Genomic DNA, 20,970 nt, shown 5'->3' with positions numbered 1-20,970 from the left:
AGGATCCCGAGAGTGATAGGGCGAGGCGAAGAGTACTACGTCGTATAAGAGCTCTGGAGTTGAGTATCTAACCAAAGTCCTTAACTTGTCGTTAGCCACCCACATAGTTCCCGAAGCCTGGAAAATGGGCAGGGTGGTCACGCTACTGAAGCCTGGCAAGGAAAGGCGAATCATACAGGCCAACTTCGCTTTTGCCGCCAGTATCAGAGAAAGCCATACAGTTGCTAACCATCAACACGGTTTCCGTCCACTACATAGCACTACAAAAGCATTGCACGCCATATCCACACATATCAGTCGAGGACTCAACCAGAACAGGCCGTGCCATAGAACAGTAGTGGTGGCTCTCGACCTATCAAAGGCCTTACTAAAATGGATGAGTCACTCATACTGACTTGGAAAGTCTCCACCGAATGTTCTTTTTCGAATCACCGGAAGATAACATTCCACTTTTCATTAGAGGAATTACATCAAAAACCGCATAGGAACACGAGAAAGTCTTAATGGAACAAATTTGCGGAGTATACTGCATGAAAGCTGAGATCTACTGGTAATCTCCCAGTAGACTCATGTGGATTCTGATTGGGATCTATGAAAGAGCTTGTCCGCTCACCTTTCCTGTCTGGTGGTCGAAAGAACTAGCCCAGCTCAGGAAGACAAGCGACGCTTTTATAATAGGGACAACAAGACCAAACTGGGTACAGACTGGGAGGCTTATAAATCAGCCTTCAACAGGTACAACAGCCTCCAGATGCCGTAGAGTACTTTCGAAGGACCCCAAATACATTGGATGCATAAAGCGGAATGACGGATGCTGGACTGACTCTGGTCTAGAGACACTCAATCTGTTAGCCAATACTCACTTTCCGAACTGCTCTGATGCGGTAAATGACCGACTGGTAGATCGGTTTAGTCAGCATCGTGGGCGGAGGACGTAAGTCTGACTGAGAGGATTGTAAGTACTCCCAAGATTTTGTGGGCTATAAACTCATTCAAACCTCCCAAGTCACCGGGACAGGATGACATTATTCCCGCCATGCTACAGCATGCATTGACGGTAATAATACCATTCATGGAAGTGATATTTAAGGCTTGTCTGCGTCTCTCTCACATTCCATCGCTGTGGAGGGAAGTTACAGTCACTTATATCCCCGAGACTGGGAAACCAAGTCATGTACTTCCAAAAGACTACAGGCCTATCAGTCTCTCGTCTTTTCTATTAAAAACGCTGGAGAGACTAATATAGATTGAGATTAGATCTCTGATACTCTTGATATCGTTTAGCACAGGTCAACATGCCTATATGACAGGCAAATCTGTTGAATCAGCGCAACACGACGTCGTGGGTTATGTAGAGAGGAACCTGAACTCCCAACTCCTACTTGATGGGATTGATGTTATGCTCAATCAATCAATCAATCTGATCAATCTGAAATATTTATAGTAAGACAATAGAAAAAATCTCTCATTAGCTAATAAAATCATTTCTATAGAAAAAATGCCAATTTTACCGTGATAAATTAAAGACAAATTAGAACTAACAGGCCTACACATTAACCAACGTGCAATACAAACTACTCACCATCCCCTAAAGGTAAAATGTTTTGTAAGACTGTTTCGTTTGCTTTTATTTCCAACGTATAAAACAAAACAAAAGTTCTGTCATGACAGCAGCACAGTCAAAGATATTTGATGTCGAAATTGCCCCAACACAGCAACAGTTTTTATTTTTGTTCTTCTAGAGGTAACAGGGACAAAAGTAGTCGCATACGCTGATGATATCGTCCTATTAATTGCCGGGAACTTCCTGCAAACCATCTCGGACCTAATGCAAGGAGCTCTAGTCACCCTATCACGGTGGGCGCGTCGCAATGGACTAGGTGTGAACCCATCAAGGACTGAGCTCGTCCTTTTCACTAAAAAAACGTATATATCCTTCATTTACACAACCGAGACTAGACGGAGTTACTTTAAACCTCTCACCACAAGCCAAATACCTTGGCACTATCCTTGACCGCCAATTAAGTTGGAAGAGGAACACTGAGGAACGAGCTAAGAGAGGCTTGATCGCACTCTATTCCTGTAAGAACTTCATAGGTAAAAGCTGGGGCCTTAAACCACACATCATTAAATGGATGTATGAGTCAATCGTTCGCCCCATTCTATCCTATGGATCTCTAGTATGGTGGCATTCTTTGAAGAAGTCAACCTACTCACGACACATTAACAAAGATCAAAGAGCCGCATCCCTACTAATAACGGGTGCCTGCAGGAGCACGCCTCAAGCAGCACTGGATACTCTACTGGGCTTAAGTCCGCTGAGCATACATGTTGAGGAACAGGCATTCAGGAGTGCTCTTCGACTCAGAGAACTAAACGAATGGCGCAGTCAACCCTTTGGACATTCTGCGATTCTAAGACGTGTAAGGAATGTGGGAGAGATAGCCTATGCAAGTGACTATATTTCACCACGATTAAGCTTCTACCCACCTGACATACACATACTTGACAGAGACGCCTGGGCCCATAACAACCCACCTTTCCGCGGCATAGCTGTTTATACCGACGGTTCAAAGATGGAGTGTGGTATGAGTGCTGGTGTCTTCTGTGATACCCTACAAGCTTGGAAACAACTGTAGCGTATTTCAGGCGGAAATCTTTGCGGTCCAAAAGGCCACAGACCTGCTGATCACGAGGAGCACTGAGGTCAGCGGTCCGGTGACTATATATGTCGATAGTCAAGCGGCACTGAAGGCCTTAAATTCCTTTACTATCAAGTCTAGGCCTGTTTTGAACTGCAGGGAAGCCTTGGAGAACACTGGGTTGTCCATCAAGCTCTGTTGGGTTCCTGGCCATTATAACATCCCAGGTAACGAGACTGCAGACGAATTGGCCAAGCTAGGATCCGAATCAACTACAATTAAAGTTGACAACTCGGTTAAACCACCACTGTGCCATTTGCTACAGGTCAATAACAAACATTACTCTGAGAGAATTCAACAAGAATGGAGAACAAGGTCGCTGATGTCATTGTCATAAGAAGAACGCGTGTCCTTTAACCTAACCCAGCCTTTGCAGCTGAAGAACGCCAGCTGCCTAGACATACCATGGGTAGTTTTGGCGCAATTACGTTAAAGATGCTATAGTCGTCTCAATTCGTATTGGGCACGAATTGACGAAGATGTGCGTGACGTCTGTCCGAATTTTTAAACTTGGAACTTGAACAAGATTAGCGGAATACAAAAACTCACATGTACTACTTCTGCAACAACAACAACAACGAAGATGACGTCTCACTTGGTCCACACTGACGCAGCATGAAGCAATCTGTATCCGGGAATGCACCCTCTCCATATATCTTACCGAGACAATCTGTGCGATTATCGCAAACGGATCAGAACCATGGTCCGGTGTTGGTATGGATCCCGGCTGGAGCCAAAAATATACAGAGCAAACATTTTCCCACACGAACATGTATTTTCTGGATCGACGGCATAGAACCAGCCACTTGTTTGGACTGCATGTTACGACGATGAGTTTGACCGACATGACTAGACATCCAGCATATCTTGACGAGCGTTTTCTTTCCATGGTATAAATAGATAAATATGTCGCATTGGTAGCCCTTAATTATCTAGTTAGTAACTTTTGTTTTGAAATCATTATCAGGGATATACCTCCGTATATTTTTCATAATTCTTCTACAAATGACATCTTGAATTATTTTCGGCAAGTTTACTCCCAAGTTATCTGCATTTTGTTTGGAAGACTCTGTTTAAGCTGACCTACAACTTCCCGAGTCCGGTCAATCACGGATGATGATTGACACAACGGGCATCTCCTCAGCAACTTCCCTCGGCGGATACCGTAGAGGGCAGATGCCACTGGGCGGCGGTTGTTGTTGGTTAGCTCACTTTGATACATAGGAGACTCTGCTCTCATTGGAAACAATTGTAGATGTAGTAGTAGAAATCGACAAAGATCCTCGGTGATCGCATGAACCTCGGCGTTCACTTGTCGTTTAAAATTTGAAACGTAAGTACTAAGGTCTCTGCGCCACCCCAAATTACACAAGGTAATTTTGTTTGTTGTGCTCGAAAAGAATAACTCAATAAACCAACAAACTTATTTGAACTTAAAACTAATTACTATTGTGTTTTATTTTTATTTTCCTCCTTTCACCTCCTCCCAAATCCCCAGCCTAAACAGACTCCTTAAAAAATTATATAAATTCCTGCTTCGTACAGCGCCCTTTTATACTTCCATCCACGGCAGCGGGTTCTACGACACCGGATTGACCTGAAACAACAACACTCCAGTTTCGGCCAGCGGCTGGCAACTCAGTGTATACATGTTCGTGTTTGTTTATTTTTCTGTATTCGGAGCAGCACATCCCGGAATGCTTGCTCCGTGTCGGGCTTGAGGAAAACCCCGGACCATGGTTCTGTACGGTTTGCCCAAACACCATCCACCATAGATCAGTCTCGGTGCGATGTAATGGATGCGGAGGATGGGTGTATTTTAGGAATTGTTCCGGTTTAACCAGGTTGCGAGACTATAGCGATAGGGACTATGTTGCATTGTGCTGTACCAACGTAGTCCCCAGTGAGTCCCAACCTCATCGTCAACTTCCGAGTCGTCGTCGGAGTATGGAACTCCCCCGCAGTCTCCAGAACAGCAACCTTTACCGCAGCACCTAACGCCACATGTTGCTGTTCCAATTCCGGACAGTGCATCATTCTTGCAATTCAATTGCAACGGACTCCGAGGTAAAATTGATGAGATAGTGGATTTTATGAACCGGAGGAATATTGAGATCGCAGCGGTGCAGGAAACCAAGCCCAATGAAAATTGTAGCTTACAACGTTGCAACGGTTACAACGTATTGAGGAAAAATCGCACCAGAAGTGTGGGTGTGGGAATAGCGTTCCTGTTACACCATTCTGTTCTATACAGACCTATCTCGCTTAAGCTAGTCTCTAGTGACCCATACATGGAATGTATGGGGGTAGCAACCAAGTGCGGAACTGCCGAGGTAGAGGTGCTAAATGTGTATATCCCGCCGGTTAATAGCTGTGAACCGCGTTACTTGCCAAATATAAGCCCACTTTTGGAAGGCAATAACCGCCTGGTATTAGGGTTTTTCAATGCCCACCATGAGTTGTGGCATTTCGTCCTAGGTAATGACCAGAGGGGATCAGCGTTGGCAGAGCAGATTGACTGCTCGACATTTTGCACGGTAAACGAGAGAGTTTACCTACCTTCGCTTCAGAGAACTGCCCAATCCTTCTGATGTTCGGGTAGCTGAAAGGATTTTCCGGGACATCATCAAAGCTGCAGCCTCTCGCTATACACCTGCTGGTCGAATACCCGAAATAAGATCAAATTTCCCAGCAGAGGCAGCGGGATTAGCGAATGAGCGTGATGAGCTTCGACGTACCAACCCTACTGATCCCAGAGTCAGTTAACTGAACGGAAAAAGTGGCTAGACCATCTGAAGAGTTGCAACATTGGAACCGATTTGAGTAAACTGTGGGCAACGGTAAAGTCACTCTCGAACCCTGTGAAAAAGGATGATAGGACAGCAGTCACATTTAACGACGTAACGGTGACTGATCCGAAGAGGTGCGCTGGCCATTTTAACCGCCAATTTGTCGAGGATCCCGAGAGTGATAGGGCGAGGCGAAGAGTACTACGTCGTATAAGAGCTCTGGAGTTGAGTATCTAACCAAAGTCCTTAACTTGTCGTTAGCCACCCACATAGTTCCCGAAGCCTGGAAAATGGGCAGGGTGGTCACGCTACTGAAGCCTGGCAAGGAAAGGCGAATCATACAGGCCAACTTCGCTTTTGCCGCCAGTATCAGAGAAAGCCATACAGTTGCTAACCATCAACACGGTTTCCGTCCACTACATAGCACTACAAAAGCATTGCACGCCATATCCACACATATCAGTCGAGGACTCAACCAGAACAGGCCGTGCCATAGAACAGTAGTGGTGGCTCTCGACCTATCAAAGGCCTTACTAAAATGGATGAGTCACTCATACTGACTTGGAAAGTCTCCACCGAATGTTCTTTTTCGAATCACCGGAAGATAACATTCCACTTTTCATTAGAGGAATTACATCAAAAACCGCATAGGAACACGAGAAAGTCTTAATGGAACAAATTTGCGGAGTATACTGCATGAAAGCTGAGATCTACTGGTAATCTCCCAGTAGACTCATGTGGATTCTGATTGGGATCTATGAAAGAGCTTGTCCGCTCACCTTTCCTGTCTGGTGGTCGAAAGAACTAGCCCAGCTCAGGAAGACAAGCGACGCTTTTATAATAGGGACAACAAGACCAAACTGGGTACAGACTGGGAGGCTTATAAATCAGCGGAATGACGGATGCTGGACTGACTCTGGTCTAGAGACACTCAATCTGTTAGCCAATACTCACTTTCCGAACTGCTCTGATGCGGTAAATGACCGACTGATAGATCGGTTTAGTCAGCATCGTGGGCGGAGGACGTAAGTCTGACTGAGAGGATTGTAAGTACTCCCAAGATTTTGTGGGCTATAAACTCATTCAAACCTCCCAAGTCACCGGGACAGGATGACATTATTCCCGCCATGCTACAGCATGCATTGACGGTAATAATACCATTCATGGAAGTGATATTTAAGGCTTGTCTGCGTCTCTCTCACATTCCATCGCTGTGGAGGGAAGTTACAGTCACTTATATCCCCGAGACTGGGAAACCAAGTCATGTACTTCCAAAAGACTACAGGCCTATCAGTCTCTCGTCTTTTCTATTAAAAACGCTGGAGAGACTAATATAGATTGAGATTAGATCTCTGATACTCTTGATATCGTTTAGCACAGGTCAACATGCCTATATGACAGGCAAATCTGTTGAATCAGCGCAACACGACGTCGTGGGTTATGTAGAGAGGAACCTGAACTCCCAACTCCTACTTGATAGGATTGATGTTATGCTCAGCAGCAGAATCATCAACTCAAGCAATGGGGAGTGTTCTGTTAGGAAAACGGTCAAGGAGGAGTTCTGTCACCACTATTCTGGCTTTTAGTGATAAATTACATTCTAATGAAACTGGAACACAGCACTAATAGCAGCCATGGTCCTCAAATTAAAAAAAAACAGTGCTTTTGCTGTAGTATTTTGTTACCGATTCCACACCACGTGACTTTATCTGTCCTGTACTATTGCAGTCATCAAAAACTGGTTCTGGGCTGTGATCAATCTGAAATATTTATAGTAAGACAATAGAAAAAATCTCTCATTGGCTAATAAAATCATTTCTATAGAAAAAATGCCAATTTTACCGTGATAAATTAAAGACAAATTAGAACTAACAGGCCTACACATTAACCAACGTGCAATACAAACTACTCACCATCCCCTAAAGGTAAAATGTTTTGTAAGACTGTTTCGTTTGCTTTTATTTCCAACGTATAAAACAAAACAAAAGTTCTGTCATGACAGCAGCACAGTCAAAGACATTTGATGTCGAAATTGCCCCAACACAGCAACAGTTTTTATTTTTGTTTTTGGTGACTGTGCCCGCCACAGCAACAGCATAGTAAATCTCGAATAATCTGACAAACTGGAAGCAATTTTAAGCACTACTATGTTGAAAGTTCATATCCTTTAGATTTTAGTAATATACGGCGGAATTCAAAGATGTCCGATAAGACAAATTTAACTACAAAAAGACACAAACCAATCGAATTTTTCCACCGGTTAAGAAAGGTTTAATGAAGAATGGGAAAGATGTCATTGTCATAAGAAGAACGCGTGTCCTTTAACCTAACCCAGCCTTTGCAGCTGAAGAACGCCAGCTGCCTAGACATACCATGGGTAGTTTTGGCGCAATTACGTTAAAGATGCTATAGTCGTCTCAATTCGTATTGGGCACGAATTGACGAAGATGTGCGTGACGTCCGTCCGAATTTTTAAACTTGGAACTTGAACAAGATTAGCGGAATACAAAAACTCACATGTACTACTTCTGCAACAACAACAACAACGAAGATGACGTCTCACTTGGTCCACACTGACGCAGCATGAAGCAATCTGTATCCGGGAATGCACCCTCTCCATATATCTTACCGAGACAATCTGTGCGATTATCGCAAACGGATCAGAACCATGGTCCGGTGTTGGTATGGATCCCGGCTGGAGCCAAAAATATACAGAGCAAACATTTTCCCACACGAACATGTATTTTCTGGATCGACGGCATAGAACCAGCCACTTGTTTGGACTGCATGTTACGACGATGAGTTTGACCGACATGACTAGACATCCAGCATATCTTGACGAGCGTTTTCTTTCCATGGTATAAATAGATAAATATGTCGCATTGGTAGCCCTTAATTATCTAGTTAGTAACTTTTGTTTTGAAATCATTATCAGGGATATACCTCCGTATATTTTTCATAATTCTTCTACAAATGACATCTTGAATTATTTTCGGCAAGTTTACTCCCAAGTTATCTGCATTTTGTTTGGAAGACTCTGTTTAAGCTGACCTACAACTTCCCGAGTCCGGTCAATCACGGATGATGATTGACACAACGGGCATCTCCTCAGCAACTTCCCTCGGCGGATACCGTAGAGGGCAGATGCCACTGGGCGGCGGTTGTTGTTGGTTAGCTCACTTTGATACATAGGAGACTCTGCTCTCATTGGAAACAATTGTAGATGTAGTAGTAGAAATCGACAAAGATCCTCGGTGATCGCATGAACCTCGGCGTTCACTTGTCGTTTAAAATTTGAAACGTAAGTACTAAGGTCTCTGCGCCACCCCAAATTACACAAGGTAATTTTGTTTGTTGTGCTCGAAAAGAATAACTCAATAAACCAACAAACTTATTTGAACTTAAAACTAATTACTATTGTGTTTTATTTTTATTTTCCTCCTTTCACCTCCTCCCAAATCCCCAGCCTAAACAGACTCCTTAAAAAATTATATAAATTCCTGCTTCGTACAGCGCCCTTTTATACTTCCATCCACGGCAGCGGGTTCTACGACACCGGATTGACCTGAAACAACAACACTCCAGTTTCGGCCAGCGGCTGGCAACTCAGTGTATACATGTTCGTGTTTGTTTATTTTTCTGTATTCGGAGCAGCACATCCCGGAATGCTTGCTCCGTGTCGGGCTTGAGGAAAACCCCGGACCATGGTTCTGTACGGTTTGCCCAAACACCATCCACCATAGATCAGTCTCGGTGCGATGTAATGGATGCGGAGGATGGGTGTATTTTAGGAATTGTTCCGGTTTAACCAGGTTGCGAGACTATAGCGATAGGGACTATGTTGCATTGTGCTGTACCAACGTAGTCCCCAGTGAGTCCCAACCTCATCGTCAACTTCCGAGTCGTCGTCGGAGTATGGAACTCCCCCGCAGTCTCCAGAACAGCAACCTTTACCGCAGCACCTAACGCCACATGTTGCTGTTCCAATTCCGGACAGTGCATCATTCTTGCAATTCAATTGCAACGGACTCCGAGGTAAAATTGATGAGATAGTGGATTTTATGAACCGGAGGAATATTGAGATCGCAGCGGTGCAGGAAACCAAGCCCAATGAAAATTGTAGCTTACAACGTTGCAACGGTTACAACGTATTGAGGAAAAATCGCACCAGAAGTGTGGGTGTGGGAATAGCGTTCCTGTTACACCATTCTGTTCTATACAGACCTATCTCGCTTAAGCTAGTCTCTAGTGACCCATACATGGAATGTATGGGGGTAGCAACCAAGTGCGGAACTGCCGAGGTAGAGGTGCTAAATGTGTATATCCCGCCGGTTAATAGCTGTGAACCGCGTTACTTGCCAAATATAAGCCCACTTTTGGAAGGCAATAACCGCCTGGTATTAGGGTTTTTCAATGCCCACCATGAGTTGTGGCATTTCGTCCTAGGTAATGACCAGAGGGGATCAGCGTTGGCAGAGCAGATTGACTGCTCGACATTTTGCACGGTAAACGAGAGAGTTTACCTACCTTCGCTTCAGAGAACTGCCCAATCCTTCTGATGTTCGGGTAGCTGAAAGGATTTTCCGGGACATCATCAAAGCTGCAGCCTCTCGCTATACACCTGCTGGTCGAATACCCGAAATAAGATCAAATTTCCCAGCAGAGGCAGCGGGATTAGCGAATGAGCGTGATGAGCTTCGACGTACCAACCCTACTGATCCCAGAGTCAGTTAACTGAACGGAAAAAGTGGCTAGACCATCTGAAGAGTTGCAACATTGGAACCGATTTGAGTAAACTGTGGGCAACGGTAAAGTCACTCTCGAACCCTGTGAAAAAGGATGATAGGACAGCAGTCACATTTAACGACGTAACGGTGACTGATCCGAAGAGGTGCGCTGGCCATTTTAACCGCCAATTTGTCGAGGATCCCGAGAGTGATAGGGCGAGGCGAAGAGTACTACGTCGTATAAGAGCTCTGGAGTTGAGTATCTAACCAAAGTCCTTAACTTGTCGTTAGCCACCCACATAGTTCCCGAAGCCTGGAAAATGGGCAGGGTGGTCACGCTACTGAAGCCTGGCAAGGAAAGGCGAATCATACAGGCCAACTTCGCTTTTGCCGCCAGTATCAGAGAAAGCCATACAGTTGCTAACCATCAACACGGTTTCCGTCCACTACATAGCACTACAAAAGCATTGCACGCCATATCCACACATATCAGTCGAGGACTCAACCAGAACAGGCCGTGCCATAGAACAGTAGTGGTGGCTCTCGACCTATCAAAGGCCTTACTAAAATGGATGAGTCACTCATACTGACTTGGAAAGTCTCCACCGAATGTTCTTTTTCGAATCACCGGAAGATAACATTCCACTTTTCATTAGAGGAATTACATCAAAAACCGCATAGGAACACGAGAAAGTCTTAATGGAACAAATTTGCGGAGTATACTGCATGAAAGCTGAGATCTACTGGTAATCTCCCAGTAGACTCATGTGGATTCTGATTGGGATCTATGAAAGAGCTTGTCCGCTCACCTTTCCTGTCTGGTGGTCGAAAGAACTAGCCCAGCTCAGGAAGACAAGCGACGCTTTTATAATAGGGACAACAAGACCAAACTGGGTACAGACTGGGAGGCTTATAAATCAGCGGAATGACGGATGCTGGACTGACTCTGGTCTAGAGACACTCAATCTGTTAGCCAATACTCACTTTCCGAACTGCTCTGATGCGGTAAATGACCGACTGATAGATCGGTTTAGTCAGCATCGTGGGCGGAGGACGTAAGTCTGACTGAGAGGATTGTAAGTACTCCCAAGATTTTGTGGGCTATAAACTCATTCAAACCTCCCAAGTCACCGGGACAGGATGACATTATTCCCGCCATGCTACAGCATGCATTGACGGTAATAATACCATTCATGGAAGTGATATTTAAGGCTTGTCTGCGTCTCTCTCACATTCCATCGCTGTGGAGGGAAGTTACAGTCACTTATATCCCCGAGACTGGGAAACCAAGTCATGTACTTCCAAAAGACTACAGGCCTATCAGTCTCTCGTCTTTTCTATTAAAAACGCTGGAGAGACTAATATAGATTGAGATTAGATCTCTGATACTCTTGATATCGTTTAGCACAGGTCAACATGCCTATATGACAGGCAAATCTGTTGAATCAGCGCAACACGACGTCGTGGGTTATGTAGAGAGGAACCTGAACTCCCAACTCCTACTTGATAGGATTGATGTTATGCTCAGCAGCAGAATCATCAACTCAAGCAATGGGGAGTGTTCTGTTAGGAAAACGGTCAAGGAGGAGTTCTGTCACCACTATTCTGGCTTTTAGTGATAAATTACATTCTAATGAAACTGGAACACAGCACTAATAGCAGCCATGGTCCTCAAATTAAAAAAAAACAGTGCTTTTGCTGTAGTATTTTGTTACCGATTCCACACCACGTGACTTTATCTGTCCTGTACTATTGCAGTCATCAAAAACTTGTTCTGGGCTGTGATCAATCTGAAATATTTATAGTAAGACAATAGAAAAAATCTCTCATTGGCTAATAAAATCATTTCTATAGAAAAAATGCCAATTTTACCGTGATAAATTAAAGACAAATTAGAACTAACAGGCCTACACATTAACCAACGTGCAATACAAACTACTCACCATCCCCTAAAGGTAAAATGTTTTGTAAGACTGTTTCGTTTGCTTTTATTTCCAACGTATAAAACAAAACAAAAGTTCTGTCATGACAGCAGCACAGTCAAAGACATTTGATGTCGAAATTGCCCCAACACAGCAACAGTTTTTATTTTTGTTCTTGGTGACTGTGCCCGCCACAGCAACAGCATAGTAAATCTCGAATAATCTGACAAACTGGAAGCAATTTTAAGCACTACTATGTTGAAAGTTCATATCCTTTAGATTTTAGTAATATACGGCGGAATTCAAAGATGTCCGATAAGACAAATTTAACTACAAAAAGACACAAACCAATCGAATTTTTCCACCGGTTAAGAAAGGTTTAATGAAGAATGGGAAAGAGAGAGAGCAAATAGCAAACCGAATGAAAACTTAAGGTATTTTAAAATAAATATTATAGAAATAGATTTTTATAAACATATAATAATTATAAAAAATAGGTAAGCAACTTTTTCAGTTAAAAGGTTTTATGTTAAACATACATTGCAATGTTTAAGATAAATGTACTAAAAACCAAAAAATAATAAAAACTAGAAACAGTCGTGGGAATTATAAACATATGCATAGACTTGACTAAAATAAAACCGTGGGGCACGTCAATTCTCTACAATATGCATATGCAATTGAAGTGCCTCTCGCTTTTATTTTAGTCAAGTCTATGCATATGTTTATAATTCCCACGACTGTATCTATTTTTTATTACTTTTTGTTTTTAGTACATTTATTTTAAACATTGCTTGTTGAGCCCTTTCATTTGATACCCATATTGATGGGATTGATAAAACATACGTTATCCGCCAATTTGGTAGCGTCCGCCATTTTGGATTTCAATTTTTTATATTATATTGTATTTTGCTTTTTGAGCCCTTTAATTTGATACGCATATTCATGGGATTGATAAAAGCTACGTTATCCGCAATTTTGTAGCGGCCGCCATCTTGGATTTATAATGATAATGAGTAAACATAATTGTATTGTCACCAAAATCCAAAGTGTATACGAAATTTCAGATTAATCGGTTGTCAGGAAGATGGTGAAATTTGAATTACTAAATTTGACCCAAGAATAAATAATAAAAAAAAAACGGGGTGAGCTAAATAAAACCTTTTAAAAATTTGGATAATGTGTAGAAGAAGTTGAAAGCACTTTACTTCTCGTTTAATCATTCATATTCAAACGTATTCGTTTTAAACTAGGTTTTTTATAAAATTTTTGAAACCTTTCGTTAACTTAGGCTTTCATGGAAAGAACAATTGACCACGCCCACTTTTACGACCTCTATTTCTGATTTATCAAAAATCGGGTAAATGTTAATGTGTATTAAAGGCCTGCGCAAGACGAATTGTATGAATTATGCTTTTTTCGACACACTGACTTTGTCTACTCAATCATGCGCTATGTATTTGATAGGCAATGACAACCAACAACATCCCCAATTTTGATTCATGTGTGCCATTGTCTCGAATATTTGCATGGTGTTCTCCATAAATGCAGGGTGTCAACGATGACATCGAACCGTGTCATCGTCAAATTGTGTGCCATTTGTGTACGTGTGCTTAAATTGAGAGAGTGTGTGTGTGTTACTTTCGACGGTGAGGATGTGTTTTTGTGTGCGCTGTAATTTTGAAGTAACAAACACCGCGTAAATATAAAATTGAGTTCAATAACAAAATGTGCATAGACATCAACAAATGAATAGAAAAAATTAAATATTTACTGAACAATCCCAATTTATTGGTGATTATCATAAAATGTTGGTCATAAAAAAGAGGTAAATATTGTTTGCCTATTTTCTATCTACATAAAGTGTTCTTTTAAAATTAAAGTTTGTGGGCGGAGATTTGACTCTCATTCAATAACAGAATATGCACAGAATTGAACAATGGAGGTATATAGTGTTGTTACGTGAATTACAGTAGCACTCATTCTCATTTACACATCACTACCGGAGGCAAACATTTACGAAATTATAATCAAAATAAGAAATTTTTTCAGGAGATTATTGTTTTTTATAAGGATTAACATTTTAGATTGTTTCGTCAATAACCACGAAATGTGAAAATTTTGTGTGGACCAATTAGAAGTACCTTTAATATTTTAGTATTCGCCAAGAAATTATTACAAAAAAATTATTCTTTCACATATCGGAAAAGCAGGTAGCGATTGCGCTTTGCCTTCATCACGCGTGTGTCTTTTTCGTTGGCAGTTGTTTCATAATTGTTGTTGTTTTTTTGATAGAACATTTTTGTATGACACACTATTCAACATTCCCTTTTATTGGTCATTACATGTTATGACGATGGGTTTGAGTGTGACCGACATGACGAAACATCGAGCATTTGGTTGGATGTCACGTACTGTTATGCGTTTGATCAAACAGGGCACAACACGACGAGCGTTTTCTCTCCATGACATAAATAGAGAAAATTGTCACATTTGCAGCCCTTTAATGTGTATGGATGATATAAGGCTGAGTTTTTGGAAATTCGAAATATCAGTGAATTGAATTATGTGAAATGAAATAAGTGTAATAAAAGTACTAAAAAGCAATAAATTTAGTACCATTTGTTAATATGTGAACGGACTGAGGCAAAATCTTGACATTTGGTAAACAAATTAAATTTGGGAAGTAGGGTTACTATGAGGAAGTGATTTTGGATACGTGTACTAAGCAGTATTCGAAAATAAACAGTACACAAACATAGTGCACTGTACCGGTACAGTAACACCAAAAAAATTTTAGTGGTAGTGTACCGGTACATTTCCACTCGGGGGCGAAACTTGCTCGTGAGCAGGATTGCTCAAAGAGTGGTTCTAACTCCAGTTGCAAAAATTCGGCAACTTTTATGGGTTGTAACCAGAGGTCTTCTGAGTGAGTATGGCAGAGCTCAGATTTGCTCATTTCCACTCGGGAGCGAAACTTGCTCGTGAGCAGGATAGCTCAAAGAGTGTTTTTTACGGAATCTACTTTTCACTCTTTTGGTTTGTGTTGGAGCAGTCCTAGGTCACTTCTGTTTGAAAAATTAGAGTGGGAGTAGAATCATTCAAAAGAGTTTGTTAGAGAGTGAAAATAATTAGATTTGTGTGTGTATGTGATGTTGCTGTGAACTTTGAAGGGAGGGAGCCCGGGGTCACAGGTTAATCGTGTACAAAAAAAAAGAAAAAAAAAAAAAAACAGCAGAATGTATTGCAATGACCGGTGGTTTTTGCGTTGTCATAATTTATTAGGATGGCGCATGCATAGTAGGTTGCAGTCTAAAACGTTGTTATGGTTACAACGTATTGGGAAAGGATCGCACTAAAAGTGCCAACTCCACATTCTGCACGGTAAAAGAGGATGCCCCCACCCGAACAAGAGGAGAGTGTCACAGTTCGGAAGACAACCATAGTGACTGAGGTCCTATCATCCTTTTTTCCAGGGTTCGAGTGAGTACCTAACGAAAGTTCTCAACCTAGCCACACACATAGTTCCCGACGCCTGGAAAATGTGCCCAATGGACCCGCTGCTGAAGCCGGCAAAGGCGAACAACACAGGCCAACTTCCCTTCGCCAGTAGCTCAGACCCTTGATGCTTTACTCCTACCCAGCATTAGAGGAAATTATCCAGTTGCCAAACCGCAGCACAGATTCCGTCCACAACAGCATTGCACGCAATTTCCACACATATTAGAGGATTGAACCAAAACGATCCGTGTCATAGAACAGCCGTGTTAGCCGGCAGCACTTTGGGTGCGAACAAGGAAACCTTGTTGACCTCTTATAACCCGATAGGTCGGTATGTGGTCAGCGATGCGGCTCCAGTATGGTCTGCGAATACTAATACTACGCAGTAGCATGGAAGGACATCCAGACCTGCCAGAACTGCGACAGGGTGCCCCCTCATGACACCTGTAAACCATGTAGATGAGTGGGCGAAACTCATTCCCGTACGTCAGCATAAGCATATGCTTTCGTTGCAGTACCTGTTTGGGTGTTATCGTTGGAGTCATCCCAACCATCATATGGTGGATACAACTCCCCCAACCCATGCGTGTCAGGAAGGACATTCATGATGTAGAGAGGGTGAAAGAGCCTCTAGATCAAGAGAAAGAAAGAGAGAGTCTCTAGATCAAGAAGCCTATCAGGCAGGTCTGAGTGGTATTCATACTGATGTAGTCACAGATGCCATCACCTATAGTTTGGGGCAATTACGTTCAGCACCTCTTTAACTGTCAGCCAAACCCAACCCACTTCAGACCTTCGAAAAACTCGCTCGATTTTGCTCATAGAGTGAAACTAACTCGAATCCGACGACGTCATTAATACTATAATTATTGACACTGGTGTCATGAGAAGGCACCCTGCCACAGTTCTTGGGGCAGTATTCTGGCATGTCTGGAAAGCCTTTCACTGTGTAGCACTTATGTCCGCAGAGCAGATTGGGCCGTTTAGCTGACCACGGACCGACTTATCGGGTTATATGAGATGAACAAGGTCTCCTTGTCCGCACCCCAAGTGCTGCCGGCTAGCGCTTTGTTCCTACTTTTTATTTTGGTTTGTCGCTTGGCTTGCGCGTACGACTTGAACATGCTGTGGAACGTGACCCCTAGTATCTTGGGTAGCTCGTGCTCGCTATTATATTTCCCTTGACCAGCACATTCAGCTTTGATTTCATCTCCGCAGACCATGTGGTAAACAGTTTGGCCGTTGATTTAGTGGCGGATATTTTCATATTCCTCCCGTGTAAGTAGGCCGAAAGCTCCGCGAGATAGGTGTTCGACCTTACACACATGTACAACCTGCATACGTAACGATAGCAATCCCGTCTGGAGGATGAGGTATTCCGGAAAGGTAAAGGTCAAACAGTTCCGGAGACATCTCACTTTGGAGAGCTCCCTGTTTCACTCCACGATAGCCCTAATTCTTGTTCCAGAATTCCGCTCCCGAATGGCGTCCACACATACAGTTGATTATCCAACACTTCAAACTTGGCTGAATTGTAGCCCTCTCTACATCTTCTAAAAGTGTGACGACTGTATCAAACGCCTTTGATTAATCAAGGGCTACCAATACAGTTCTATGACACGGCTAGTTTTGGTTTAATCGCCGACTGTTTTGTATTGATATGGCGTGCAAGGTTGTTTGTGTCAATGGTTAGCCACTGGTCAATGGTTAGCCACCAGTACAAAGACTCCTTTGATGCTGATTCTTTGTACTGGTGACAAAAGCGAAATTGACCTGCATTTGCTAGTCCTGCTGGGAAATTTTGTCTTATATCCGGAATTCGATCAGCAGGTATATAGCGTGCGGCTACAGAATTGATGATGCCTCAGAAAATACTTTCAGCAACCCGAACAGCAGAGGTTTTGGGTATTTACCTGAAGAGAATGTTTGTGAAATCTTTCCCGTGGTTAAGGAAAGTGCGGAAATTTGACCTCCTAATAAATACGAATCAAGAGAAATTATAGGCTATACACTATGGTTAAGTCTGGCGAACTGTAGCACTAACGTCTTAGCATTCGTGCAGCACGACCACTTTTTAGGTCAGATTTGAATAACTCTATAGTTAGATTTTCATTATATTAAGTATAAAAAAGTCTGATTTGTTTTATATGTTCAATCAGTTGTTTGGCGAGGCTTATTGCTGGTCTAAGCAATAGGGAAACTTTGTGTTATAATTTGAATGGAGCAACGTAGAAAAACCGAAACGATTAACATACTGCTCACACGAAGTCACAAGCTTTCATTTTTTTAATCGTTTTCTACCAAGCAAAACAAAACAACAAACATTTTAATGCCAGAAGCACACGAACAATGCTTGAATGTACTTCGAATGTGAGTTGCCGAGCTGTATCGTTTGCGGTTTGTTCCGAGAAAATACAGAACGAAACAATCGCTAACGTTTATTTCATTTATTTTCATAAATTGCAATGTACTTGAATTGATTCGCCTTCTTTTCTTATATTTAGGTGTTTTTCTTGCAAGATAGTCGGTTGAAGTAGATTTGTGTTCGCCATTTCAATGTTCAAATGTTCGCCTTCATATAAGGGTTATACCAAAACGTATGTTTTTGAGTTCAAATTGTTTGACTTCTATATGATTTTTCAATTAACTTATAGTTATTTCATATTTAACTTATAGTTAGTTTCTTAAGAAACCACCAATGGTTGATCTCCAGTTGACTTGGTAGGTTACTCTACTGTCGTAGTAAACACACATTTACTCAATTTAAGCACACGAACAAAAGACTAATGGTTTGATGTCATCGTCGACATATTGCTTTTTGGAGAGCACCATGCATATTTTCGAGTCGATCATGAAACGGTCGAACCGGTCGAAATGCACACATGAATCAAACTGGGGATTGTTGTTGGTTGCCAAGGTCGATTAAATACTTAGCACATGATTGAGTAGACAGTCAGTGTGTCGAAAAATACAGATTTGATACAATTTGTCTTGTACCACCCCTCTTCAATTCTTAACCAATATACGTCAATCATTTTTTTTTCGTAAGGAAATACCCTAGACACATGTTAATGGAGAAATTGCTCCAAATTGAGAATTATTAAAAATATCGAATGTAAGCGTTAGACCCCAGTTGTGTCTCAACAATATAAATTTAATCATTTTACACTTACCTAACGGCACGGCGCAAAATTCGACGTAGCACATAACCCCGGCCGGAATTGTCGGGAACTCCTCCATCGGCTAAAGCAATGGTTAGAGTTCTTGCATGATCAGCCAAAACTCGATAGGCCATATCTACGCCGGTAACATCTTCTGCTCCAACTTTACCTCCATATGGAGCACATCCTGTTCCTACATGAATAGCGTCAAAAAGAGGTACAAATATGTCAGTGTCGTAGTTTGAACGTTTATTTTGAATGACTGAAACCAAACGCTCAAAGCCCATACCACAGTCAATGTGCTTTTTAGGCAATGGTTTCAAGGACCCATCTTGTTCTCGATTAAATTGAATGAAGACTAAATTCCATATTTCCAATACATCGGGGTCATCCATGTTTACAAGCTCGGGGACACTACGACCACCTATACGATCAAAATGTAATTCGGAACATGGACCACAAGGCCCCGTCTCCCCCATTTCCCAAAAGTTATCTTTCATATTGCCTGGTATGATATGTTCAGCTTTTAATCCTAAATTCATCCATATTTGCTTGCATTCTAAGTCTGGCTCCAAACCACTTGTTTCATCTCCACCAAAGTACGTCACATACAATCGATCCTTATCCAATCCTAATCGCTCCGTTAAAAACTCCCAAGCCCAGGCACATATTTCCTTTTTGAAATAATCACCAAAGGACCAATTTCCCAACATTTCGAAGAACGTGTGATGATAAACATCTTTACCAACATCGTCTAAATCGTTGTGTTTACCACCTGCACGAATACATTTTTGACTATTGGCTACACGAAGCCACTTTGACATGTCACTATTGGGATCTGCTGTTCCTAAGAAAATAGGTTTAAACTGATTCATTCCAGCATTTGCGAAAAGCAGCGTTGGGTCATCCAAAGGAATAGTACTGGATGAATGCACATAAATATGATTTTTCTCCTTAAAAAAGTCCAAGTAGGCTTGGCGGACTTCAGCAGCTGTAAGAAAATGCATTTTGATGATCCAGTCAGAAACCTGAAATGAATTAATAATGTAACAATGTGCCACGTTAGTGGAACATGTAAGCAAATTAAAAAATATAAATATGTGAATTTGTGGATGTACTTTTGAGGGGAATAAAAAACAAAAATATGTAATTTAATATTATAAAATATTATTGATAAAATTCATTTAATTGCAATATTTTCAAACTCACCAATTTATGTTAACCACTTTAATGCAGATATTTTAGTTCCGTTTCGGCTAGTACGTTTATGCATGGGTATAGGGACGTGTATGTCGACTTTCGAAGATTAAAATTCAACCTTTAGAATCAAGGGCTATATAAGGTCCATGTTAGAAGAATACAGGTAGTCGCATCGACACAACTGCTGGATAAAAATAAACTATCAACCCGATTTTGGAATCGTAAACGTTTTTTTTTTTTTTTTTTTTATAATTGTTTAATTTATTGAATCTTTCATATATTTAATGAAATTAACAATAAGGTTTCATATCTTATATACTAATATTTTTATAGGGAGGTTGTCAATACAATCACCCCATATGTTTTTCATGCTTTAATTATTATTGTTTTTTTTTATAATATAGATGTGTGTTATTTTGTGGGCTTGTGGATACAGTTATATCCGTGAATTGATTGGATAGGTAGTTAAGATTAGTTTAGATACAGATATATCTAAGTGAATCGTGGACTACAGAAATAGTCTTACGGATATAATGTTGCTTTGTTTAGATACAGTTATATCTAATCATCCCGCGGACTACAGTAATAGTCTTATCGATTTCTTCACTAATCTTCCCGCGGACTACAGTAATAGTCTTTTCGATTTCTTCACAGAAGCAGCTTCCAATTTAGCATACTACTACCTGCAGAAGTATAAAAGTGGGCGACATTCAATTGGCCAGACAGGAGCTGAAAATAATGAGAGCGTAAGACAAAAAAATAAACTATATGATAGAAAGAGTGTCACGTCTGCGCAGTCTATCGTGGCCTCCGAATAGTAGGAGTTGGCGGGCCAAGTTATTTGGGTGCTCGGATAGTTTGTTTAAGTACCTGCGGCAAAGCTTCTTTATTTCTTCTTCAACAGTAAGTATATTTAGGTCCTTGTGGATGTTTGCGTTCCTTATGTACCATGGTGCACCTGTAATAGA

At 41.6% G+C, this 20,970-nt stretch overlaps 1 protein-coding gene across 1 annotated transcript in view; it reads right to left on the bottom strand.

Annotated features, from left to right (window-relative positions):
* The window catches only part of LOC131806648 (alanine--tRNA ligase, cytoplasmic-like), a 31,237-nt gene extending 11,085 nt beyond the window's left edge, over positions 1–20,152 (bottom strand). Inside the window, exons 1-2 of the mRNA XM_059131185.1 lie at positions 20,012–20,152; positions 18,815–19,830 (exon numbers count right to left, since the gene is read on the bottom strand). Of these exons, the coding sequence (XP_058987168.1) occupies positions 18,815–19,809 (995 nt within the window). The 5' untranslated portion in view covers positions 19,810–19,830; positions 20,012–20,152. The remainder of the gene's footprint in view (positions 1–18,814; positions 19,831–20,011) is intronic.
* Between the last annotated feature and the right edge of the window lie 818 nt (positions 20,153–20,970).

The sequence above is a fragment of the Musca domestica genome, unplaced genomic scaffold, assembly GCF_030504385.1.
Source record: "Musca domestica strain aabys unplaced genomic scaffold, Musca_domestica.polishedcontigs.V.1.1 80, whole genome shotgun sequence".
In the NCBI taxonomy this organism is placed as follows: Eukaryota; Metazoa; Arthropoda; class Insecta; order Diptera; family Muscidae; genus Musca; species Musca domestica.
This window is presented reverse-complemented; position numbering and strand designations above follow the sequence as displayed.